The following is a 21,619-nucleotide window of genomic DNA, read 5'->3' as shown; positions in this document are numbered from 1 at the left end:
GTGCTTAATATAAATCATTTCTGTTAATCACATGGTACTGTGTAGCTGGCCTGCATGCCACACACAGAAGGTTCAGATTTAAATATGTAGCATGCATGAAATGTTCCAGAAAAACTTAAAGATGGTTGTTTCTTGAGTTGTGATAGGAAGACAGGTGAGAAGGCTGTGTCAGGCAGCTTAACACATTGGAGTAAGTAGAAGTAAACAATAAATTGGCAGGGGCAGTAGAGGGTTGAATATAGGACTCAGTCAGTAAGGTGGAAATGGAAAAACCACACATTTCCCAAAGTTTTCCCAATGGCTAACAGCCTTCATTTTGCAGAGGATATTTGTTCTAACAGAAGGTACTTGAGGAATGAGCCATCCACTCATTTTATAATAGTTTTTGCAGTTGGATCCTTAAGAGAGTCTTACAATCCTATCCATTATGCAGTGCTAGGACATTAAAACTGTTTGCAGCATTTGAGGAGTGAGCATCATTGCAAGAAATGCAGGTGTGGGAATCTTAGGTCCTTTTAACTTCTGTTTACCATCGCTTGTTTTCTAAAATGTGACTTTCACTTTCCTCTCTCTTCTGTCCTCACCTATTCCCATGAAAATCTCTAAATATTTGTACAGATAACTAAGAGAGATTGGATAGCAGGCCAACTAGGAGATTTTGACAGATTTTTGGATTAGGGACTAAGCAAACCTTTCTTGGGATTGGAGCAGAGCCGTTTGCCCCTCCTACTTTCTCTATTAGCCTTACTCTTCCCTTATCTCATCCTTTCCCCACCCCATACTCACAGGGACTCTTGACATTGCTCTTTTTGTCCTCAATTGTTTATAATGGGCACTGAAGAGTCTTTGTAGTAGGGTTCATTAAATAGAGGTTTATGGTTTTCTATTCTTAATTTAAGAAGCAAATGAGTTGAATCTTATTATGTTTTAAAAATTCCTGAAGTCACTTATACACTGCACTTATGATAGTATGATCCTTGCTTGATTTTTTAAAAATTTTCATTCCCAGTGAGTTAGTAAAGTTTGAGTCATCTTGAGTTGATAGAAAAAAAGGTTTGCCACACCTCCACAAGTAGAACATTTGGATGTATTTTCATTTACATAAAAAATGTCTGGGAAAATAACCTTTTTTCCTGAATGTGTATTCATCTTATTCCATGAACAGAACAACACTTCTTAACCCAGCTCCAGGAGCTCGGAATATTATCTTTAACTCCTGCACGGATGGTCTTTGGAGAAAGAATTGCTTCTCATGATGACAGGTATGAAAGGCTGTTCTTTTTAAGGTGGGTGTGGGGTAAGAAGGAACCACCCACCCACTCACTTGGGCATTTCACTGTTGTGTATTCCCACCCACATTTTTAAAGAACTCACTTGTCCTGGGGTTTGAAAATGCTAATGTTTATGGTCGTTAAAGTTGTATGTTCAACAGTCTTTACTGTATGAGTTTATCACCCAGAGCTATTGGTTAGGTTTGTTTTTGGTTTTTAATAAAACAAGGCTGAAGAATCTATAAGTAAATGTAGGTATTTGTTTGTGGTCTTTTTTTTTTTGATGTATGCTAAAGCTGTGTTTGTATTTTGATGTGTTTTGTCTTAGTGTGGCAGTGGTTTTCAAGCATTAACGTCTTTCTTCCTTATCTGTTTTGGCCAGTGACTTAGACCATCAGTGTAATGCCTGAGCCCTCAGTGTTTCCTCTGCATAATAAAAAGACCCTCTACCCAGCCCTGGGTGATAGAAGTAGGCTGCAATTCTTAGGTTTGTGTATCATTCAGAAAGTAGGCTCTGGTACTTTGAGATGACAAGCTTTAGTTCACTTTCCAGATGTTTTCCTGAAAGTTTTCCTAAGCACCAACTGTGTTCACAGACACACATCTTTCCTTGAGGACTTAGTAATCTAAGGGAAAGGCAGATGCTGTGGTTGGGGAAGAGTAGGTTCCGAATTTGATCAGTGGCATTAGTACCAATTTTTTAATCCTGCTCAAGTGGTGTGAAGTCAGTAAGTCAAATAGCCTCTGGGAATATAATTGTTGACTGCTTATTCTTTCCTCTTCCATATTTCCCCAGCTTACTTTGTTCTGATGTATAACACTTACAAGCCCGCCTGGTGTTTTTGCCTCTGCCATCCACTAATGTGCTCCCCCCTGCCCCCCATTGAAGATAAATGTTTAGCTTGTGACCCAGTGGGTCAGAGAGGAAATGAGGGCTTGGTGAGGAAAGGGGAGCTGCAGATGACAGCAAACATCCATTCAGCAAGAAGTCCAAAGTGCCTTCTCATTGACTAGGCTAGCTCTTTACTAGGCTAGTAGGAGAGACCAGATTTGATGGCAGGACAAAGAGATGACATGAACATTGTGGGAGGGGCAGTATGTGAGGCCAGGGCATGGTGTGAGAGAGTATGGGGAAGCTGGGACTCAAGTATACTTCTACTCCAGCCCTGCGAGCCAGGGTAGGGACCCTGGAGTGCTCACATAGGAAGACACAATGGCTTCTGGGCTTTAGGGCTCATGGGGGACCTACAGGTCCTCCAACACTGCAGCTTCATTCTCAACCAGCAGAATTGGAGTACATATAATGTTTATGACTATCTGCATTTTTAGAGAACATGAGTATAAGTCTTAATTCCTAGTACATGCACCCAGAAGTCTTACTATCTTGTTAATTCCTTTGGGCAAATGTCACCACTTACAACTCATGCCAATTAATTAATAAATCCAAAGAGCCAAATCATATTTACTTTCCAAAGTTTACTGTTATCTGTAATAGTAGGTTATTTTTTATTTGCCTCTGAATACTCTCTACTAGTAATAAAGGCAGTTGTTTGTGCTTTTAATACCAGTGATTCTTTGGATTTATTGTTTCTTTATCCTTATCTACATTCCCTTAGACATTATTATCACAAATCTCTCATTTAAGAGAGTTTAAACATGAATAATTCTAGCAATGAAACAATTTTTTGTTAATGTTTAGGTTTTACCCTTTTTTATACCATGTATCCTTTCTTAACTTACGTTGAGTGAATCTGTAACTTAGGTAAACAGAACGGCAGTTCTAGACTTTTCATAGGTTAGAGCAGAAAATGTGGATCTATGAATTTTTTTTTTAAAGCATATGTTTTAGTTTGTTAATGCTAAGGGAAATGCAGTATACCAGAAATGGATTTACTTTTATAAAGGTAATTTGTTAAGTTGCAAGTTTACAGTTCTAAAGCCACAGGAATGTCCAAACTAAGACATCCAGAAAATGATACCTTAACTCAAGAAAGGCTAGTCTGGGAAAGCATGTGCCTGGCTTCTACAGGTCCTTTGGCTTCTGGTTTCAAACAGTATCCCCAGGGGTGTTTTCTTTTTGTATCTCCAGAAGTCCCTGAAGCTTTTTCTAAATGGTTCCCTCTTAGAGGACTCTAGTAAGTGATCCACCTTGAATGGGTGGAGACACATCTCCATGAAAATCACATAATCAAAAGGTCCCACCCAACAATGTCAAATCAAGATTGAAGAACATGGCTTTTCTAGGGTATACAACAGTTTCAGACCTGCACAGCATAATTGACTACTGTTCTAGTCTGCTAGCTGCTGGAATGCAATATACCAAAAATGGAATAGCTTTTTAAAAGGGGAATTTATTAATATGCAGATTTACCATTCTCAGGCCGTGAAATTGTCCCAATTAAAGCAAGTCTGTAGACATGTCCAGTCTAAGGCATCCAGGGAAAAGTACCTTGATTCAAGAAAGCCAATGACATTCAGGGTTTCTCTCTCAACTGGAAAGGCACTTGGCGAACATGGGGATGTCTGCTTACTTTCTCACTAGGCTTCTTGACAAGGATCCAGTAAGCAACCCCACCTTGAATTGGTGGAGACACACCTCTGTGGAAATTATCTAATCAGAAGTTACCACCCACAGTTGGGTGGGTCACATCTCCATGGATAATTTAAAAACTCCCACCAAGCAGTACTGAATGATGATTAAAAGACATGGCTTTTCTGGGGTCCGCAAATTCAAACCAGCACAACTACCAGGCAGTTAATCTTAGAACCAAAATAATGTAGCTTAAGCAACGGAAAATTGAGTAGTGATTTCTGTCTTACCAACTCTAATTCATTCTCTGTCCTGGTCCTCATCTTACTACCGATATTTATTGCTAATAATGTTTTCATTAAATGCATACATTATATTTGAGATTACAACTGAAAAAATCAGATTGTAGGAGAACCAGTCTGTCTTCTACCTTTAACTAATAATTTCAGATGTACTCAACATCTCTGATCAATCTTCAGGTGGCCAAGAGCTGAATTTTTCTACTTCCCTGCCCCAATTAAATTTTTGGGTGATTTGCCTGTGAAGAGGATATCCTTTTGTTTTCTTATAACACAGCTTCTCTAAGCTGGGAATGTCTGCCTGCCCATCTTAACTTCTTTTATATTGCCTTAGGTTTCTTCTACACTTAGCAGACAAAACTGGTGGCATAATTGTAACAAATGATAACTTCAGAGAATTTGTGACTGAGTCAGTCTCTTGGAGAGAAATTATTACGAAAAGGTAATCTTTTCTTTTTCTTTGGTCAGAAATGTTTTTTGCTATTATTTATTGGCTTTTGTTTTGCTTGTGTCCACCTTGGCCCTATAGAAGGCAGTATTGGGGGGCCGAAGTATCATAAGCATATGCTTCCAGTCTACAGAATGGTAAATAGGAGGAAGCCCTTGCACAAAGCTACAAAGCCAGAAAGTGATATGATCATGCTGTAACTACTCGTGTGGTGATCAGTATTACCCATACATGAAACATTAGGCACATTTATGTGGCACAGTAATTTGGTTCACTGTATAATGGAGCAGAAATGGTCTCCTAAGTTGACCCTACCCTGATGCCCTGAGAGACATTGGCATATCTTTGGACCTTCCGACTTTAGTCTGCTATGAAGTGTCAGAGTTAGATTTAACATAAAATAAATATACCTCATCGATGGGGTGAGGAGTTTTACTTTGGAATGATGGAAATGTTTAGGAACTAGATAGCACCGGTGGTGGTACCACATTAAGAGTGTACTAAATGCCATTGAATTGTTCATTTGGTTTTATGTTATGTTTCAACTCAGTAAATTATTAAAAATAAACAGGGCACCAGTGGCTCAGTGGCAGACTTCTCACGTGCCATGCCGGAGACCTGGGTTTGATTCCCAGTGCCTGCCCATGCAAATAAATAAATAAACACTCCAACTTCAAGCCAAGTGTGAGACAAACTAGTTATTTTCTTCTTGGAGATTCACAATTGCCCTTTGTCTGGTATTTATACATAGATTTTTAGAAAACTATTCTCTGCTATAAATACCCAGGTGATAGTAAAATCCTGTATACATTTGACCAAATAGCTAAAAACTATAGTGAACAGTGGAACCAAAAATTGCTCTTTGAATATAATCACAAATGTAAAGAGATGGGAACAGGATGGCACTGATTATATCTTAGTCTTAAACATTAATCTTAGTAAAATATCAGATGCTTAAGACCCTTTAATGATTATACTAGAGGTCAGAGGTCTTCAAACTATAGGGAAGGAATGTCTTTTTTCTAAAAATCATATATATTGCCCCTTGTACTCCTGCCCCTGTATCCCTCCAGGACTGCCGCCACCAGAGACTCTGTCTTGTTCATAAGTCCTAATAAATCTATGTCTACCTCAAAAAAAAAAAAGGCCTTTGGCCTTCTTGGCACAATCAGCCAGCTGTCTAACAGGACGGGTTTATTGGGTCTGTGCCTTGGGCTTGTTGTCATCAGTATTTATTGGACACTCCCTGCAGACATAGAGGGTTTGAATGCAGTCAAGACTTGTGTTATCAAACCTACCTATTTTTCTTCAGAGTTTACAAAATCAAGGCAGAGACCAACGTCTGGGCAACAGCACAGATACTTGGACTTTTTCTTTTTGTGTTTTCTCCAGACATGATAAGCAATACCCTGCAGACCTTAGATTTTCTTTCTTTATATTTCATCTTGTTTTCCTTTTAGAAAAGATTATCTTCAGTGGGTTTGCCTATGGACACATTTATTACCAGTTTTATTCAAAGTAAACATTTATTGAGTACCTATTGTATCCTAAACTGATAGTCTTTAAATCTTGTTTTTCAGAGTTGCATTTCAAAGATATTTTAGGAGAAAAAACTGTTTCCCAAGCCCAAATAAAAATCCCAAAGGCTTGGTAAGGACTGGGCTGATAAAGTAAGACCTAGGTAAGCCCAGTGAAATGCTGTGAGGGCCAACTGATAGAGTTTCTTACTTTATTGTATTTGTATCCAAAAGAGAAATGAAAGTGGTTTAACTTTGGGTGTCTTTTCTTCCCGATAGGCAATTAGGCAGTCTTAAAATTTGTAGACTGACCGTTGCTTAGGAATTGGGTAGCTGCTTTGAGAGATTTTCTTTTCAGTTCCCTTGACAGTGAAGACTTGGTGTTCTCTTCAACCTTGTTCTTGTACTTGGTGTTGTAGACTACTTCAGTACACGTTTGTGGGGGACATATTTATGGTTCCTGATGATCCTCTGGGAAGAAGTGGACCTCGATTAGAAGAATTTCTCCAGAAGGAAGCCTTCCCTAGGTATTTCCTTTTCCAATCTTATGTTTAAATGTTTATTTCAATTAAATTCTTTGGTTTTAGTGCCAAGTGCTGTCTTTGAAGACAAATGGCATTTTATTTTTAAAAAAGCCTTAGAATTGATACTGTCATAATGTATGTAGAAGTTTGTCAGACAGGCATCCCAAAAGATCAGATACTCAATTGTGATCCCCCTTAGGTTTTAATCTAGGAGAGAATGGAGGGCCAAACGTTTTTTGTGTGTTTAAAAAAAACAAAGCAAATTTTGTTTTGAACTACTTGGGTTCCTTATGTATATGTGAATATCTTTTTACATTCATTTTCCAAAGATACTTGCTTTGAATATATTATGCTTAGGTTAGTTTATTTACTGTTCAAGAATTACTACCTAGGAGTTGTCTGTTATTTTCTGCCTCCACTCAATTGAGAAGTCAGTATTTCATATTTATCTGGAGTTCATTTAATAGTTTTCAGTTTTCTTTGATTTAGTTTGCATTTTGTTTTTATTTTTCAGACAACCAGTTGCTACTGGTTGGTTCTATTTTCAAAATTCTTAGGTGATAGGTAACTAAAGTATCCTAGGTGTGCTAACAGCTCATATAACCCACTGACAGACCTTTCTCCTTTTAGAACTAATTTAGGCTACACTTCTGCATATATCCCAGCAGATATTTGCATGGAGGGTTGTGGGAGTCTAAACTGAGAAGAAGTTGCGCAGCACAGCTTTTTAAGGCAGTGAAACTTCAGAGCTGATCTTTTCCTTTGGGGGCTCTAGGTTTAGTGGGTGGTGATGGTGAGTTTTTACTACATAGAAGTATGTATCTTTTGTAGAAGAGGCCTACATGATTTCTGTTCCTAGTCTTGAGTCATCTCTCTTTAGAGACTTTGGGTTGTATTACAGAGATGAATTAGTTCCCAAAGGTCACGCTTCTCTGTCCATACCAAGAGAATGATAGCCATTTTTAACACCTGCTAATGTCAGTACATCTCATTTCCCTTTCAAACATCTTAACTTGGAAGTCCTCTGCTGAACATTGCTGAACATTAAGACCTGAGGCCTGTGTGCAAGCCTCAAACCTCATGAGTCAAACTTAATGAAAACTGGAAAAGGGAGTGCTCTGACTCCTTACCCTCCCTGAGCAGCATGGCAGCAGGGTCAATCCCATTGACTCATTACAAAGGTATTAAGTAATTGACTAAAAAGTCAGTAATAACCCCCTTCACAGAGGGTTTCACATTTTGGAACAGAGCTTTTAAAGTTGGGAAAAGTGGTCAGCTAGCCTCACTTCTCAGCTGCAAGCCAGGATCAGTGGGAGGCTTTTTAACAATACAGATGCCCTGTACATACACATTTACACACATGTGTACATATAGATTGTGGGCACTAATGCCTCACCTGGAGATTTGGGGGAGGAGAGGAAGGTGAGGATCTGTGAGTCTGTGGACTGCCTCTGCCTGAAAGGAGCCCCTTTTCCTCATCCTTTTCAGCCAGGACCATAGTCAGAGTCAGAATCTCCTGAAGAATGGGGCCCTGTTATCCTTTTTTTTTTCTACATGGGCATGTACCGGGAATCAAACCCGGGTCTCTAGCATGGCAGGCAAGAACTCTGCCTGCTGAGCCACTGTGGCCCGCCCTATCTATATTTTTTGAAAGCTTCTTCAGACAATTCTGAAACACTCTGGTTTAGAGCCAAACAGCTGGAGGTGCCAGTCCTCCTGGCACCAGGCCTTGGGAAGGTGACAACAGCTCCTGCAGAACTAGCATTCCTTTTTGTAACCAGTCTAGAGATGGTATCAGTAAGGTCACCAGAGGCTCCTCCCTAAGCCACTGGCATTACTACCTTTACTGCAGTCTTGTTTCGTGCCTTTGAAAGCTAGGAACCAGCATTTTAAGTCTCAAGGGCAACAGGAGAAATTTTAGAAGGGTTTTTCATTTATTTTACAACCCAACTCACCAGGACTCACTTCCATTCACAGAGATATGCAGCCCCTGCTTAATGCCCTGCCAAATGTGGGAGTGTTTGACCCCAGCTTCAGAGTCCCTGGAGCCCAGGCACCCAGCTGCAGCCACCAGCCTCCAGCCCGGATTCAGGGAGCCCCTCCAAGCCATTGGCTTGCTCAGCAGCCCCACTTCCCACTCCTACCAAGCCTTCCCAGTATCCAGCAGAACATGCCCATGCCAGCACAGAGATCTTCTGCAGAAACCAATGAGCTGAGAGAAGCCCTTCTGAAAATCTTCCCTGACTCAGAGCAAAGACTGAAAATTGATCAGATCTTGGTGGCACACCCATTCATGAAGGACCTGAACGCACTCTCTGCCATGGTGTTGGACTGATGGTCACGTTGAGAAGCTCGGCTTGGGACTGGCCAGTCCCATGTGAGCTAACGTCTGTCCACGATAGAAGGTGGCATAATGTGAAGAAACTGATTTCCCAGTGTAAACGTTGTCATATTGTATAGGAAGAAAACAGATGTTTTATGTATTAAAAAACCTGGGATTTCAAAACCAGCTTTTTTCTATATAAATTATGCTGCTATTACAGATTTAACATTTTCTGTAAAAGGAAAGTCTACATTTTCTGCCTGTTCAGAACTGTTTAATAGCAGTTTACTCTTGAGTGTATTTACATTTTTATGTTTTTTAAACTATTTTCCTTAAAACTGAAAATATTGACAAATGAATATGATTAGCCTTTCTAAATAAAAAGAGTTGCTTTCTTAAGGAAAGCAAGACCTCTTAAAGTATATTTTCTTGAGATGAATATGTCACATCCACTAACATGAAATGTGCTCCTCCTTCCCCACCTCTCCTGTATTCACTTCTGAAATCAAGTTGGAAGGAGTTGGTTTTGCTCCTTTGGGGGGATCTTTAACTGCAAGCCATTTGTAAGAGTGGACAGATGGTGCCACTAGATGGCACCTTGTGCCTACTTGTTCTTAATGACCAGGGCAAAGTTTGACTCACAGAATATCAGGGCTAGAAGAAATTTTCAAGCTTATATAATCCAACCTTTCTTATCCTTCCACTCCACAGAAGAGGAAAACTAGGCACAAGTGCTTGCTGGCTATGTCCAAGGCCCACAGCTGTAGGGCAGCCAGCAGGGACCAGACCATGTCCAGTGTTCCAACACACTCACCAGGCTGAGGCCCCTCTCCACCTGACCTGCCTCTGAGCACAGTGGTGGGTGTGAGGAGGTTCAAGGAGGGGCTCCATTATTGTGGCCATTTACGTCCACAGCCATGAGAGGCATCTAATGTAGAGTTTGTGCAGCTTTGCCAAAAAATGGCTTTCTGTTCCCAAAAATGACCCAAGCCAATAAATAGCATTAGTAGCTTCTGTAGGGGCCCTGGAGCCCCTGGGGTTTTCTCTTTAGACTCCTTCCTTCTTAGCAGCCCTTCCTGTGAGTCTCAGAATTTATATCTTTGTGTTGGCTGTGTGTTTTCAGTGTTGCCCAAATGCTATGCCAGTGAAGTTCTTTTCCTGGGTAATTCTTAACAGCTTTACTGTCATCCAGACCTTCAAAGGGCTTTGTATTTTATATTTGTTTCTCCCCAGCTGCTCACAGTCAGTTCCTATCTGCCCTGTGAATTGTGTCTTCCCCAGCTCCCAGACACAGCAACTGAGGACTCACTGCTGAAAGTGCCCTTAGTTCTTCGTGGTAAGGGGACTTGATCAGCTACTAGCATTGCTGAGGCTGACCCAGGCTGCTCCCACCAGGGTATTTCCTCTTAGCCTTGTCTTATCTCTGCATCCCTCAGCATTTTGCAGGTAGTGATGAATTCAGAGCCCTCCAGCTGGCCAGACTCTTGCTTCAATCAGGTTTTCTCTTAAATGCCTTGAAGGTGAAACTGGTTGTCAGCTGTTGCTTTGGGACAGGTAGTTTAAGTCACCCACCTGTGAAAGTAGACGTAGAAGAAGTGAGGCCAGTCAGGAATATGACATTGGTCACAGCCTCTGTGCCTCAGCTCCAGAACTGGTTGTTTTAAAAAGTTCAGTGGAGATAACAGGGCTGGGGCTATTTCTGTGACCTTCTATTTGAAAGTTTGGTCCAGCATCCTTGCCAATGCAATATTTCTCCTGTTTCAGAGAAGGGATACAGGAAAATGGCCATGATGGCCAGAAGCTTATCTACAGGTCTACCTGGAAGGGAGTGGAGCTCCCACTGATGCCAGTGTTGCTGGCTAGGCCCAGGGGTCCGGAGTTTTCTAGGCTTTAGAAGTAACTTGACCCTTGACTTTTGACTTCTGTAGCCTTTGTGTTCTCAGTATTGTTTCTGAGAGATCTCTCTGTCCCCCGTTTGTTTTTCGTTTTTGTATTTGAGGAATACAGAAAAACATTTTTTTTTTTTACCTTTTTAAAGCATGGAACATAATTTACCATCCTTTCTGAGATCCATCAAATTTAGTTTGTTTAAAAATCCAGTTACCAAACGATTTTTAAAGAGAGTCAGTACCTATTCCCAGCCTCCTCTTAATGTGAGGCTGAGTGTTGTGTTAGACAAACTAAATGCTTTCAGATGGACCAGCTCCTGTGGTAGGCTTCTAAAGTGTGCTGCCGCAGGCTATAAGTAGCTCCTCCAGGCTTTCACGCACAGTGGCCATTTCACCTGGATTCCACGACGTTGCTGTGAAGTAGGCAACAGGGCAGAGGACCCCACTCATTCAGTAAATGAGATATTTGATGCTTGGAGAGATTGTCCATATTCCGAGAATAAATGATTGATGGAGCCAAATGATTCCCAGGCCTGTCTTCTTCCCTGGTTCCTGTAGGGGGAAAAGAGACTCATTTGGCTTTTCTGTCAGGTAACCTCTGCCTGAGGTCCCCTGTAGGCTGCCAGTTAAGAACAAAGCAAGCAGGCATCTCAGCCTACCTGGATGGTGGTCGGCGTGGTCGAGGCAGGCCGGGTCATGTCACCAGGTACTGCTCACCCTGTTGTGGCTTTGCTATCAAGGAGAGGAGGGATGGAGTCCTGCTTTCATTGACTTATAGTGGCACTTGTGGAACTTGAAGAGGGGCACCACAGAACACATACAGAAAGTCTATGCTTTCCACAACACCTTGGGTACCCTCGCCCAGCCAGGCACTTCCTACCCCTCTGGGCATGCAGGGCACCTTCCATACCTCATATCCCAGCCAGCCTCCCCATGCTGTCTTGGGAGTCCTTTCTCACTTCCACCTCTCCATCCACATCCCTTGTTCTCACCCATCTTTTCCTCCTGTGTCCCTGAGCCTGTCCCTTCTCACTGCAAACAGCTACAACTGGCTCACCCCCATTTCTTCATGATCTCTCCTTCCCCCTCCCCATTATTCTTCCTCACATACTTTAGATCCTTTATGTTACAGTAAAACAAATGGCATGATTCCCCCTAAGAATCATCCCTGTTCATTACTATCACTCCCTCTTCTTCCCACTCTTCATGACCCCGTTTGCAAATTTAGCTTCCACCCACCATATGGAAGTAACCTAGGAAAAGTTGTCACTGACCTTATTGCCAAATTCAGAGGCTCCTTCTCAGTCCTTAATCTCAGTGACCACAGCATATAACCGCTGACCTTATTGTCCCTATTTTCTGAGATTTCCCTCACTCTTAGATGGTCTTCATACCTTTCCTTCTTTGTTTTATCTAAAGCCAGTCCTTGGCACCCTTCTCTTTCTCAAAAGGGAATTCTCGAACTTTAGACTCATGGGAAAGGGAGGGTGGCTCTAGTTCAGAATGCAGATATCCTGGGCATTCCTGGGCACCTCCCTGGAGATGCTTAAAATGTTTATTCAGTCACTCTGAAGTACAGCCTGGAGCTCCGCAGCAGACTCCCTGGGTGATGCCATGCAGATGGCCCATGGACTGCGTGTGAAGAAACTTTACCCCCCTTTAGGAATCACCACCCTCCCTGAATCCAACCTGTGCCCTCTTCGAAGTGACTCTAAGCCCACTCTAGCCACATCATGCAGGAGTGCTTCTCCAGCTCTACCTGGAACCCCCATGGAGTCTTCACATTCACTCCCCAGACCTCAGTCTGTATCTGTTCCCCACTTTCCTTCTCAGTCTCCAACCCCCACCTCCACCCCAGTGGAGCCCTGTTGTCCTCCTTTCCATGCCATTGTCCCCAGCCATGCTTCCATGGCTTCCCTCTCAGCTCTCGCCTCTCCTTTCCAAACTCTACATTGCTGCTGAATTTATCTTCCAAGCACAACTTTCTGGGCACCAGTCTCCTGTTCAGTGATCTTCAATGACTCTCTAGGCCGGAGCATCAAGTTCAGCCCCCACTACACACACACACACACACACACACACACACACGCACACCAAGTTTTATACCAGTGGCTGTTCACTGGTAAGTTCTGGCCCATGCTTAAGCACCCACTTGGTAGAGCCCTATCCTAACGCTACTCCACAGCCACAGATTTCTTCACAAATACCAGTGGGTACCAGCCCACACACGTGCCTCCTCTACTAGAAATGCCCTTCTCTCAGATGGCTCCCCCATCAAAGGCCAGCCCTGAGTCCTCTTTGTATCCTTGTCCCAGGCTTCTGACCAGAAGCAATCCCATGGTGTTCTATGACCCCATAGCATTCAGTTTTGTGTCTTGCTTTTGTCATTCGCCACTCTGGCTGGTGTTCCTGCAGCCGGCTGTGTACTTTCTTACCTCCCAGAATTCTTAGACTGTGAGCTCCTCGCGGGCAGAGACGCTCTGTGTTCTCTCTTTGTGTTTCCCATGCACCTAGCACAGTGCCTTGCACTTACAGGTGCTCAATAAACGTCTGTTAATCCAACTGGAGGATAGTGCCTTTGTGATTGCGGCGCCTGGTGGCAGTTTCCAGTAAGATCATCCAAAGTCAAGCTTCCAGTGACCGAGCTCATGAATTCATTAACTCTACTGTGATAGAGCTAGGGCAGATGACTGCCTTGCTCACTCACTCCATTATTCCTTCTCTTAAAGACTCTGACACACACCACCTGGGCATATGATCTAGGGACAGGCACCAGACGCAGGATGAACTAATCTCACTCTGACTTCCTAGTGACACGTTGGCCAAGTGTGGACACCTGGCCCAAGCAAGGCCAATCAGTCATCCTTGGAGTTGTTTTCCCCTCTGATGGTGGTTCCTGTGGGATGTTGTGCACGGACTGTTACAAGCCATTTCTTGCCATGGGGGGAAGCTTGTCTTCAGTAGGAAAGAAGCAGAAATAGGACAGAGATTCTGGTAGCAGTTGAGTTCCAGGTTCCAGTCGTGTCATGGAAGCACTGATCCATGCCCTTCCTCAGATGTCAAGACCCCACCCCATATTCTAACACACTTCCTTTTTTGCTTAATCTAGTTCAAGTTGGGTTCATGTCTCATGAAATCAAGAGCCCTCAGTAAACCTTTAGCAAGGACTTGCAGGTTACATGGGAGAAGTTAGTGCAAACAGAACTTTGAGAGCGTTCACCCAAGTCCAACTATTTCTGACTCAAAACTTTCCCCTTCCTTTCACCTCAGAAAGGAACCCCCACCTCCACCCCCAGGTAGACTGCTTCCTGCTGCTTTTCCGGCTCAGCATCCTGCTTCCTCTCAAGGTCATGTCTTAAACACCCTGAGGAGGATTGCTTGGCTCCATGTCCTCACTGGACAGAGACCAGCCTGTTCACTTGGAATCTGACCTCCCCATCTGCCCCAGTTTCTTCATTTACAAACTAGGCATAGGATAAGAATAATTCTGCTCCCAGGCTGCTAGGAGAAATAAACGTGCTAATAGCCGTGAGCCAGTACAGTGCCTGGCACAGCCTCGACTTGAAACTTATTATCCCTGTAGTGCTGACCTGTAGCCTGTGGCCACATGTTCCCACTCACCATCTCTACTCACTGTCACCACTCCACTGCCAGTGGCTCGGAGAGCTCGTCTTCCAGGCACTCACCAGCACAATATGTACCGTGATGGGGGTGCTTGGTGAGTACTTCCACGTTCCTAAAGCCTCAGTAGCTCAGTCAGTGAGCATGCCGCATGTATGGACCAGTTGGGCTGTTTCATGTAATCTTCATCATGATCTTCCAAGGTAGGTATTTGTTTATGATCCCTATTTTACAGAGTGGGAAACTGAGGTGCAAAGAGTAAGAAACATGCAGGTCCCAAAGCTAATGTGTCCAGGATTTAGGATTTGAATTCCACCAGGCCACCCTACCTCTCCAAAAAGCAAAACTTCCCCGGAAGGAACTAAGTGGGCAGCCAGGATGGTGCCTAAGGTGGCCAAGGATGGACCCAGGTCAAGGTTGTCAGCTGCTTGGAGGATAGAGGGAGGCTGTGGAAGGAAGTGGCTTCCCACCTCTCACTTTCCTGCATGATACAGCCCAGATCCATCCCTGATCCTGTGAGAGGATGCTGAGCACTTTTTAAAAGAAAAAGCACTGACCAGAGCTGCCGAAGTTTTGTCAGTAGTGAGCCTGTGTGTACCACACTCACCCTCCACTTCATACGGGCACAGATCAGTTAAAAGCCTTTTGATGTGGTTTTAAAATGGAGAGCCTCCTTTTTTATAGCTCAGGTTTCAATCCTCTTAACATCCATGGCGCCAAGGCTGGTGAGCAGGGCAGAGATATGCTCAGGAACAGCCAAAGACCCCACAGTCAGCAGTGGGGCTGGAAGCCCAGGGACTTAGGGCCTCTTGAGTCAGCCCCTCCTTCCTTCTCCCACTAGATGGCTCTTGCTCTGAGAGGCCCAGGGCCTCAGGCCACAGACTGCTTCTTTGGGTTTTCCTTACCACCACTCCCCACCCCAGCCCCAGGCCCCCAGGGAACCCTGCTAGGCTCCGCAGCCTGAAACCCAGTCAGATCTCGGGCCTGGGCAGGACTTGCTCTCCACCTCCAACCCAACCTTCCTGCTCCTAGTGAAAGGGGGGGAAGGGGGGAGCCTCCCAGGGAAGAATGTGCTGTCTGCCCGCCTGTCTGGCTCCAGGATCCATCTAAGGTTTCAGCCACCTAAAAAGGCAGCAGGAAGGAGAGAGCCTCCTGCAGCAAGATTCTGCTTTGCTCACATGACTTCCCCAAACCAGAGTGTTTTTGGATGCCAGCAGGCCCCTCTCCCCTTTCCAGCCCCTCAGGAGAGCACAGCATCTCACACCTCCCCTCTGAGATGGGCCGGGCACCCCTTCTTCTCATCTCATGACTGAGGTCCAGCTGCTAAGTGGTGGAGGAAGAGCTAGAGGCCAGACTCCTGCATCCTCCTCCTGAGGCTCCTGCTTCCCCAGCCTGTCTGTGATTCCTCCCTGCCCCTTTCCATCAGCTCTCATTGACAGCAACTGTGTGCAGGGGACATTGCTGGGGGAGAAAACAACCAAACAGCCCTTTTCCTAAAGGGTCCCAGAGATGCACGTGTGGACGCTGCTCTGACACTGCTGTGTGATCGGGTCGGAGTCATTCAACCTCTCAAGGCCCTGCTGATGGGAGCAATGAAGCTGCATCTTAGAATCATGTGGCGTGAGCAAGGTTAAAATACTCAAGAGACAAGAGACAGAACGTTACCAACTTCTCGGAGCACCCCTTCCCCCCCCATGCCCCTCCGTCTTTCTCCACCAGAGCTAACCACAATTCAGACTTCTAAAGGGCTTTCGAAAGGCCTCACTCACTTCTCATACAGGGTAGACTAGAGAACAATTTAAAGAGGGTGCAGAAGCCCTTAGATAGGCCATGCTCCTGCCTCCAGGGCAGGGTGCCTCATTCCAATGGCGAAAGAGAATTCCTTGCCCGCAGCATGTGGCATTTACAGCAAAGCCCCAGAGCTGAGTGGGGATCCCCACATTCCCCAGAGCTTTGACCTCCTCCCTCTGGCAAAGAAAACCCCAGAAGGAACTTCCATGGACCAAATTCTACAGAAAACTGCCCGTGCACAGATCTCCCATAAAGAGAGCAGATTTATCTTGCCTTTAAAAATTGTATCAAGTTTTCATGATCACATGTCCAGTTGGTGGACCGGGGAAAAGTAAAAGAAAGACGACTCTCTTTTTTTTTTTTTAATTGAGCAATGGAAGAAGAGCCTATATTCTAATGTTCTTTTCATTACCCACCCTTCCCTTGTCCCTTCTGAGGGAATGCACCCCTCGCCTGTCCCTCAGTCAATAACTACAACCATCTGTGCAGAGCAGAACTCCCCTTTCTAGGCCCACACAGGGCTGCTCCCTGCTTGTGAGGGTTGTTGTGAGGGGGCCTGAGGGCAGAAAGTCGCCCCGTTCTGCTGCTGCAGAACACATCTCTTCTTGGATCAAGAACTGAAGTTCTAGTCCCAGCTTTGCTGTGGATCTTCTTTGGCTTGTCCCTTCCCCTCTCTGGTTTTTAGTGTTCCAATAGACGAGACATGGGTGACATTCCCCACACTGCAACTGGGCCCAATTGCTGGGAGAGCCATGGTGTTAAGAGCACTCTGCACTCTGAGATTTGTAAGGAGGGGACTCCAGCCATCAGCTCCATGCCTGCTCTCCATGTCTCCCAAGAGCCCCAGCCTCTGGCAGTTTATACTGTTTATTCACTTATCAATCGTTTATTGGGCAGGCACTAGGGACACCTCACTGTGAAAGGAACAGAAGTGGTTTCTGCCCTCGTGGAGCTGGCAGCCTGGTTCACTCATCTGGCTGGCATCTTCTGTTACTCCTCCGAGATGACTGGTAAGCTGGGGGCTCTATCTTGCTTTTCTACATTTTTCTGTCAACCTTTTGGTTGGGAAGAAGGAATGAAATGAGGCATGCAACTAGGTGAATGAACCTTAAGGCCTATATGTTGAATGAAAACTTGTCAGAAACAAAAAGACAGATATTACCATGCCTCACTCAACAAACTCAGTGAATTGAAGTCAAGAGTGTAGGTTTTCAGGTTGGGGCTTATTGTAAAGGGTCCTAGATTGTAAGCTCTTACAGCAGTCATATATATTCAAGAATTGTACTGCTATTTCTAAATTCTGAGATACTGAGCTATTTGTATATAACCTGGCTAGTCCCAGAAACTGGGTATTTATGTGACACCTGAGAGTTAGAGCTCTGAAGCTATGAAAGTTAGCATTACCCCATACAGAAACTGCTTAAAAGTTGAAAAAGGGATCTGACTTCGACTAGAGATATGAATGAAGCTGGTTTGGATAGGACTAAGGTAAATCAGAATACAGGGTAGAGGATGATATAATCCATATTTTAAAACTTCAACTTCTATGTGAGACCAAAGGGAGAGATGTTTATTGGTGCAAAATTTTTAGTTTTGGGTAGTACATTACCAAATTTAACTTGATGGTCCATTTAGTTGAACACCATAAGTACAGGGAATCTTGAGTAAGGCATGAGATCTTGTTGGTTAGTCCAGGTTAGTGTAATGCCCAGATATGTCCCAGAGTAATTTGGGAAATTAATAACAAAGTATTTGCAAAGTTCCCTTGGGGGACTGGGGAGAAAGTAGGAAATATTAAACTTTCCCTTTTAGGGAATTCCTGATATTCTCACAAGCAGTGGGGACAACCAAATCAATAGGCTGAGCCCTTGGTCTTGGTGTTCGCCCTATGAAACTTATTCATGCAAAGGATAGTCTAAGCCTACTTAAAATTAGGCCTAAGAGTCATCCCCAAAGAACATATCTTTTTTTTTTTTACATGGGCAGGCACCGGGAATCGAACCCAGGTCCTCTGGCATCACAGGTAAGCATCCCTGCCTGCTGAGCCACCATGACCCGGCTCCCCCCCCAAAGAACATCTTTTGTTGCTCAGATGTGGCCTCTCTCTCTCTAAGCCAACTCAGCAGGTGAACTCACTGCCCTTCCCCCTATGTGTGACATGAATCCCAGGTGTGAAAATCTCCCTGGCATCATGGGGCAGAACTCCCAGGATGAGCCAGGATCTGGCATCATGGGATTGAGAAAACCTTCTTCACAAAAGGGGAAAGAGAGATGAAACAAAGTTTCAGTGGCTGAGACATTTCAGAGTCGAGAAGTTATCCTGGAGGTCATTTTGATGCATTATATAGATATCCCTTTTTAGTTTTATGGTGTATTAGAATGGCTGATAAGAAGCACCTGAAATCCTTGAGTTGTGTTCCAGTAGCCTTGATCTTGAAGGTGATTTTATAATGATACGGCTTTTACAATGTGGCTTTGTGATTGTGGAAACCTTGTATCTAATGCTCCTTTTATCCAAAGTATGGACAGATGAGTAAAAAAATATATATATGGATAAAAAATAAGTAAATAATAGGGGGGATATGGAGTAAAATAAATTGAGTAGATGGCAATACTAGTGGTCAATGAAAGGGAGCAGTGAGGGGTATGGGATGTATGAGTTTTTTATTTTTTATTTCTTTTTCTGAAATAATGCAGATGTTCTAAAAATAATCATGGGGATGAATACACAACTATGTGATGATATTGTGAGCCACTGATTGCACACCATATATGGACTATATGTGTATGAAGATTTCTCAATATAAATATTAAAAATATGTATTTTTTTTTTTTAAAAGAAATTTTTGGTTGGGAGAAGAGAAACCCTCTCAACCAGGCTGAATGAAGTTGAAGCAGATTTATTGGGAACACCAGTGACAACTACAGGAAGCCAAGACTGGAACCAGGGATACGACTGTTGTCACTACCATCCAGATGCAGGACAGCCACCCTCTCCATCTCTCCTCACTCTTCCTTTCCATGTGTGTGCTTTTGCTTTGTTTGCCTCTCTCTGCAACCCATCATTTCTCTCTGCTTCTCCAAGTATGTGGCAAAAATGGCCATACCTACCCGCCCTAAATCTCGCAGTTCCAAATTCTCAATCAAGACTAACTCAAATCACTACATGCCATGTCCGCTTTATAGAAATTCGTACCTGAGGAACCTATCTAATGTCCAGAGGTCCACTCCTGGCAAATTAGCTGTGGCTCAGGTGGAAGTGGAAGGATAGGTTATACCATAACACAACACCTCACATTTGAGTGCCTGCTATGTGTGCAGTGCTGTGGGAAACTCTGTACATACTAGTGTCTTCGGGTAAACTTTCATATAGCCCTTGTAACAGCCTGCTGAAGCTGTGGGTGTAATCCCCACCCAGAGTCCAGAACTGCCAGACCCAGGCCTGGGAGGGACCATCCAAGTACAGAAGTTCCTTGGGTTCAGCCTGAGTGCCGGAGTTCCTCCAGCTCTTGGCAAGACAGCTGTGATCCCAGGGAGGCTAAGACACCAAGATAATGAGGTGGTGACAGCTGGAGCGCTCCAAGAGCAGCGGGTTGATGGCCGAAGAGAATCTGAGAGGTGCATAAAATGGGCTGTATGTGCTCTAAAGGGAGATATAACTGGTCCCCTGAAGCAGGGCCTCAGACACGGTCTTGAGGAAGCAAATGTATTAAGGAGGGCTCTCAAGAAAGAAGAGTAAGGGAGGCAGGGTAGGCCAGGGGAAAAGCTAAGTAAGGATGTGGTCTCAGCTGTAGACTGGGGCTTAACCTCTGAATGCTCTTGTAGCTCTAAATTTTCTTGACTCTTAAATCCCACCAGAACAAAAGGGTTCAGGAGCAGGGAAACACAAACTTAGGCCTTCTTAGAAAATAAGTCAGATGTTTCTTACAACATTAAACACATTTTTCTACCCTATGACCCCAAAATTTCATTCTTAGGGAAATTCCCTATCTGAAAGAATAAAAACATATGTGCACAAAAGTACTTATAAGCATATTCATGGCAGCCTTATTTTTAAGAGCCCAAACTGGAAGTAACCCAAGCATCCAACAGACAGGTAATGGATAAATTGATTGACAGGTAAATGGATAAACTGATTGTGAAACATTCATCCAAGGAATACTACTCAGTAGATACTCAGATTATGCAGATAGACGCAATAACGTGGGTGAATCTCACAGACATGTTGAATGAAAGAAGCCAGACACAAAGAGTGTGCACGCTATGATTCCATTTGTATGGCGTTCTATAACAGACAAAATGACCCTATGGGACTAACAGTCAGAAGGTCATGGGGAGCAGAAGGACATGAGAGAGTATTCTGGGAAATGCCCTATATCTTGTTCTGTGTGGCTCTTATATGAGTGTATACAATTCCCAAAACATTGAACTGAACAATGAAGATCTATGCATTTTAATGTATGTAAATAACACCTTAACATTTTAAAATTAATTTATTAAAACTAAGCAAAAGACAATAAACCAGAGCACTCAGAGCCATGCAGGGTGGCTGCATCCCTGGGCTTCCAGCCAGGACCTCCCCCCAGGCTTTAAGGAGCTTGTTTATCTTATTAGAAGTTAACGGTTCCCAAGCCAGGGATACAGGTATCCTACCCTGACCCTTTTCACAGGTATGTCATCAAGTGAGGGGGAAGGGGGGCAGGGGGGAGGAAGGCATGCACGTGAGATGTTGCTTGAAGGCTCATCACCTGTGGGAGAAGTGTTCATTTATCCTTGGATTGAATATTCCTTGAGCATCTACTACGTGCAAGACCCTGAAATAGGCAATGGAGGACAGCAGTGGCCCAAGTAGAGTTAATCTCTGTCCTCATGGAACTCCCTGAGGTGGCACACATTGAGCAACTAAAGTGTCTCAACCCCCCAGGGCAATGACTGAGGAAAAGCACAGGCATCTGTGAGATCACAAGGCTGGAGTCTTCCCCAATCTTGATCAGGGAAGGTTTTGGGGGGACCTAAGTTAGAACTGAGCTCTGAAGGATGAGATGAAGAGAGTAGGTGAGAACATCCTACCCAAAAGTCAGAGTAGAGAGAACCTAACACAGTAGTTACTAACTCCAGCACCTAAGAAGGGTCATGCATGCAACAGAAAATAGTGAAGCAGCACAGCAAAAGTGCACAGAAATTGTCTTGGGGAGACAAGAGTGAGTGCAGAGGTAAGTGAGCCCATGCCTTGTCTAAGGTGGGGACAGGCAGTTTTTGTCCTGCAGGGATGCAGGCCTGGTGTTGCCCTATCTTTCCATTTCTCAAGAAAACCTAGAAATCTGGAGGTTTTCTGAAAATGTAAATTCAATCCATTTTTAAATTTTGACTCAAATTTTTAAATCACTTCTTTAGAAACATCCCAAT

The 21,619-nt window shown here is 43.9% G+C and overlaps 1 protein-coding gene across 1 annotated transcript in view; it reads left to right on the top strand.

Moving 5' to 3' along the window:
* The window catches only part of N4BP1 (NEDD4 binding protein 1), an 80,883-nt gene extending 67,520 nt beyond the window's left edge, over positions 1–13,363 (top strand). Inside the window, exons 4-7 of the mRNA XM_077132355.1 lie at positions 1,166–1,262; positions 4,435–4,542; positions 6,485–6,592; positions 8,567–13,363. Coding sequence (XP_076988470.1) covers positions 1,166–1,262; positions 4,435–4,542; positions 6,485–6,592; positions 8,567–8,924 — 671 coding nt within the window. The 3' untranslated portion in view covers positions 8,925–13,363. The remainder of the gene's footprint in view (positions 1–1,165; positions 1,263–4,434; positions 4,543–6,484; positions 6,593–8,566) is intronic.
* The last annotated feature ends 8,256 nt before the right edge of the window (positions 13,364–21,619 follow it).

The sequence above is a fragment of the Tamandua tetradactyla genome, chromosome 16 (assembly GCF_023851605.1).
Source record: "Tamandua tetradactyla isolate mTamTet1 chromosome 16, mTamTet1.pri, whole genome shotgun sequence".
Classification (NCBI taxonomy): Eukaryota; Metazoa; Chordata; class Mammalia; order Pilosa; family Myrmecophagidae; genus Tamandua; species Tamandua tetradactyla.
Note: the sequence above shows the minus strand (reverse complement) of the source record. Positions and strands in the feature narration are given on the sequence as shown.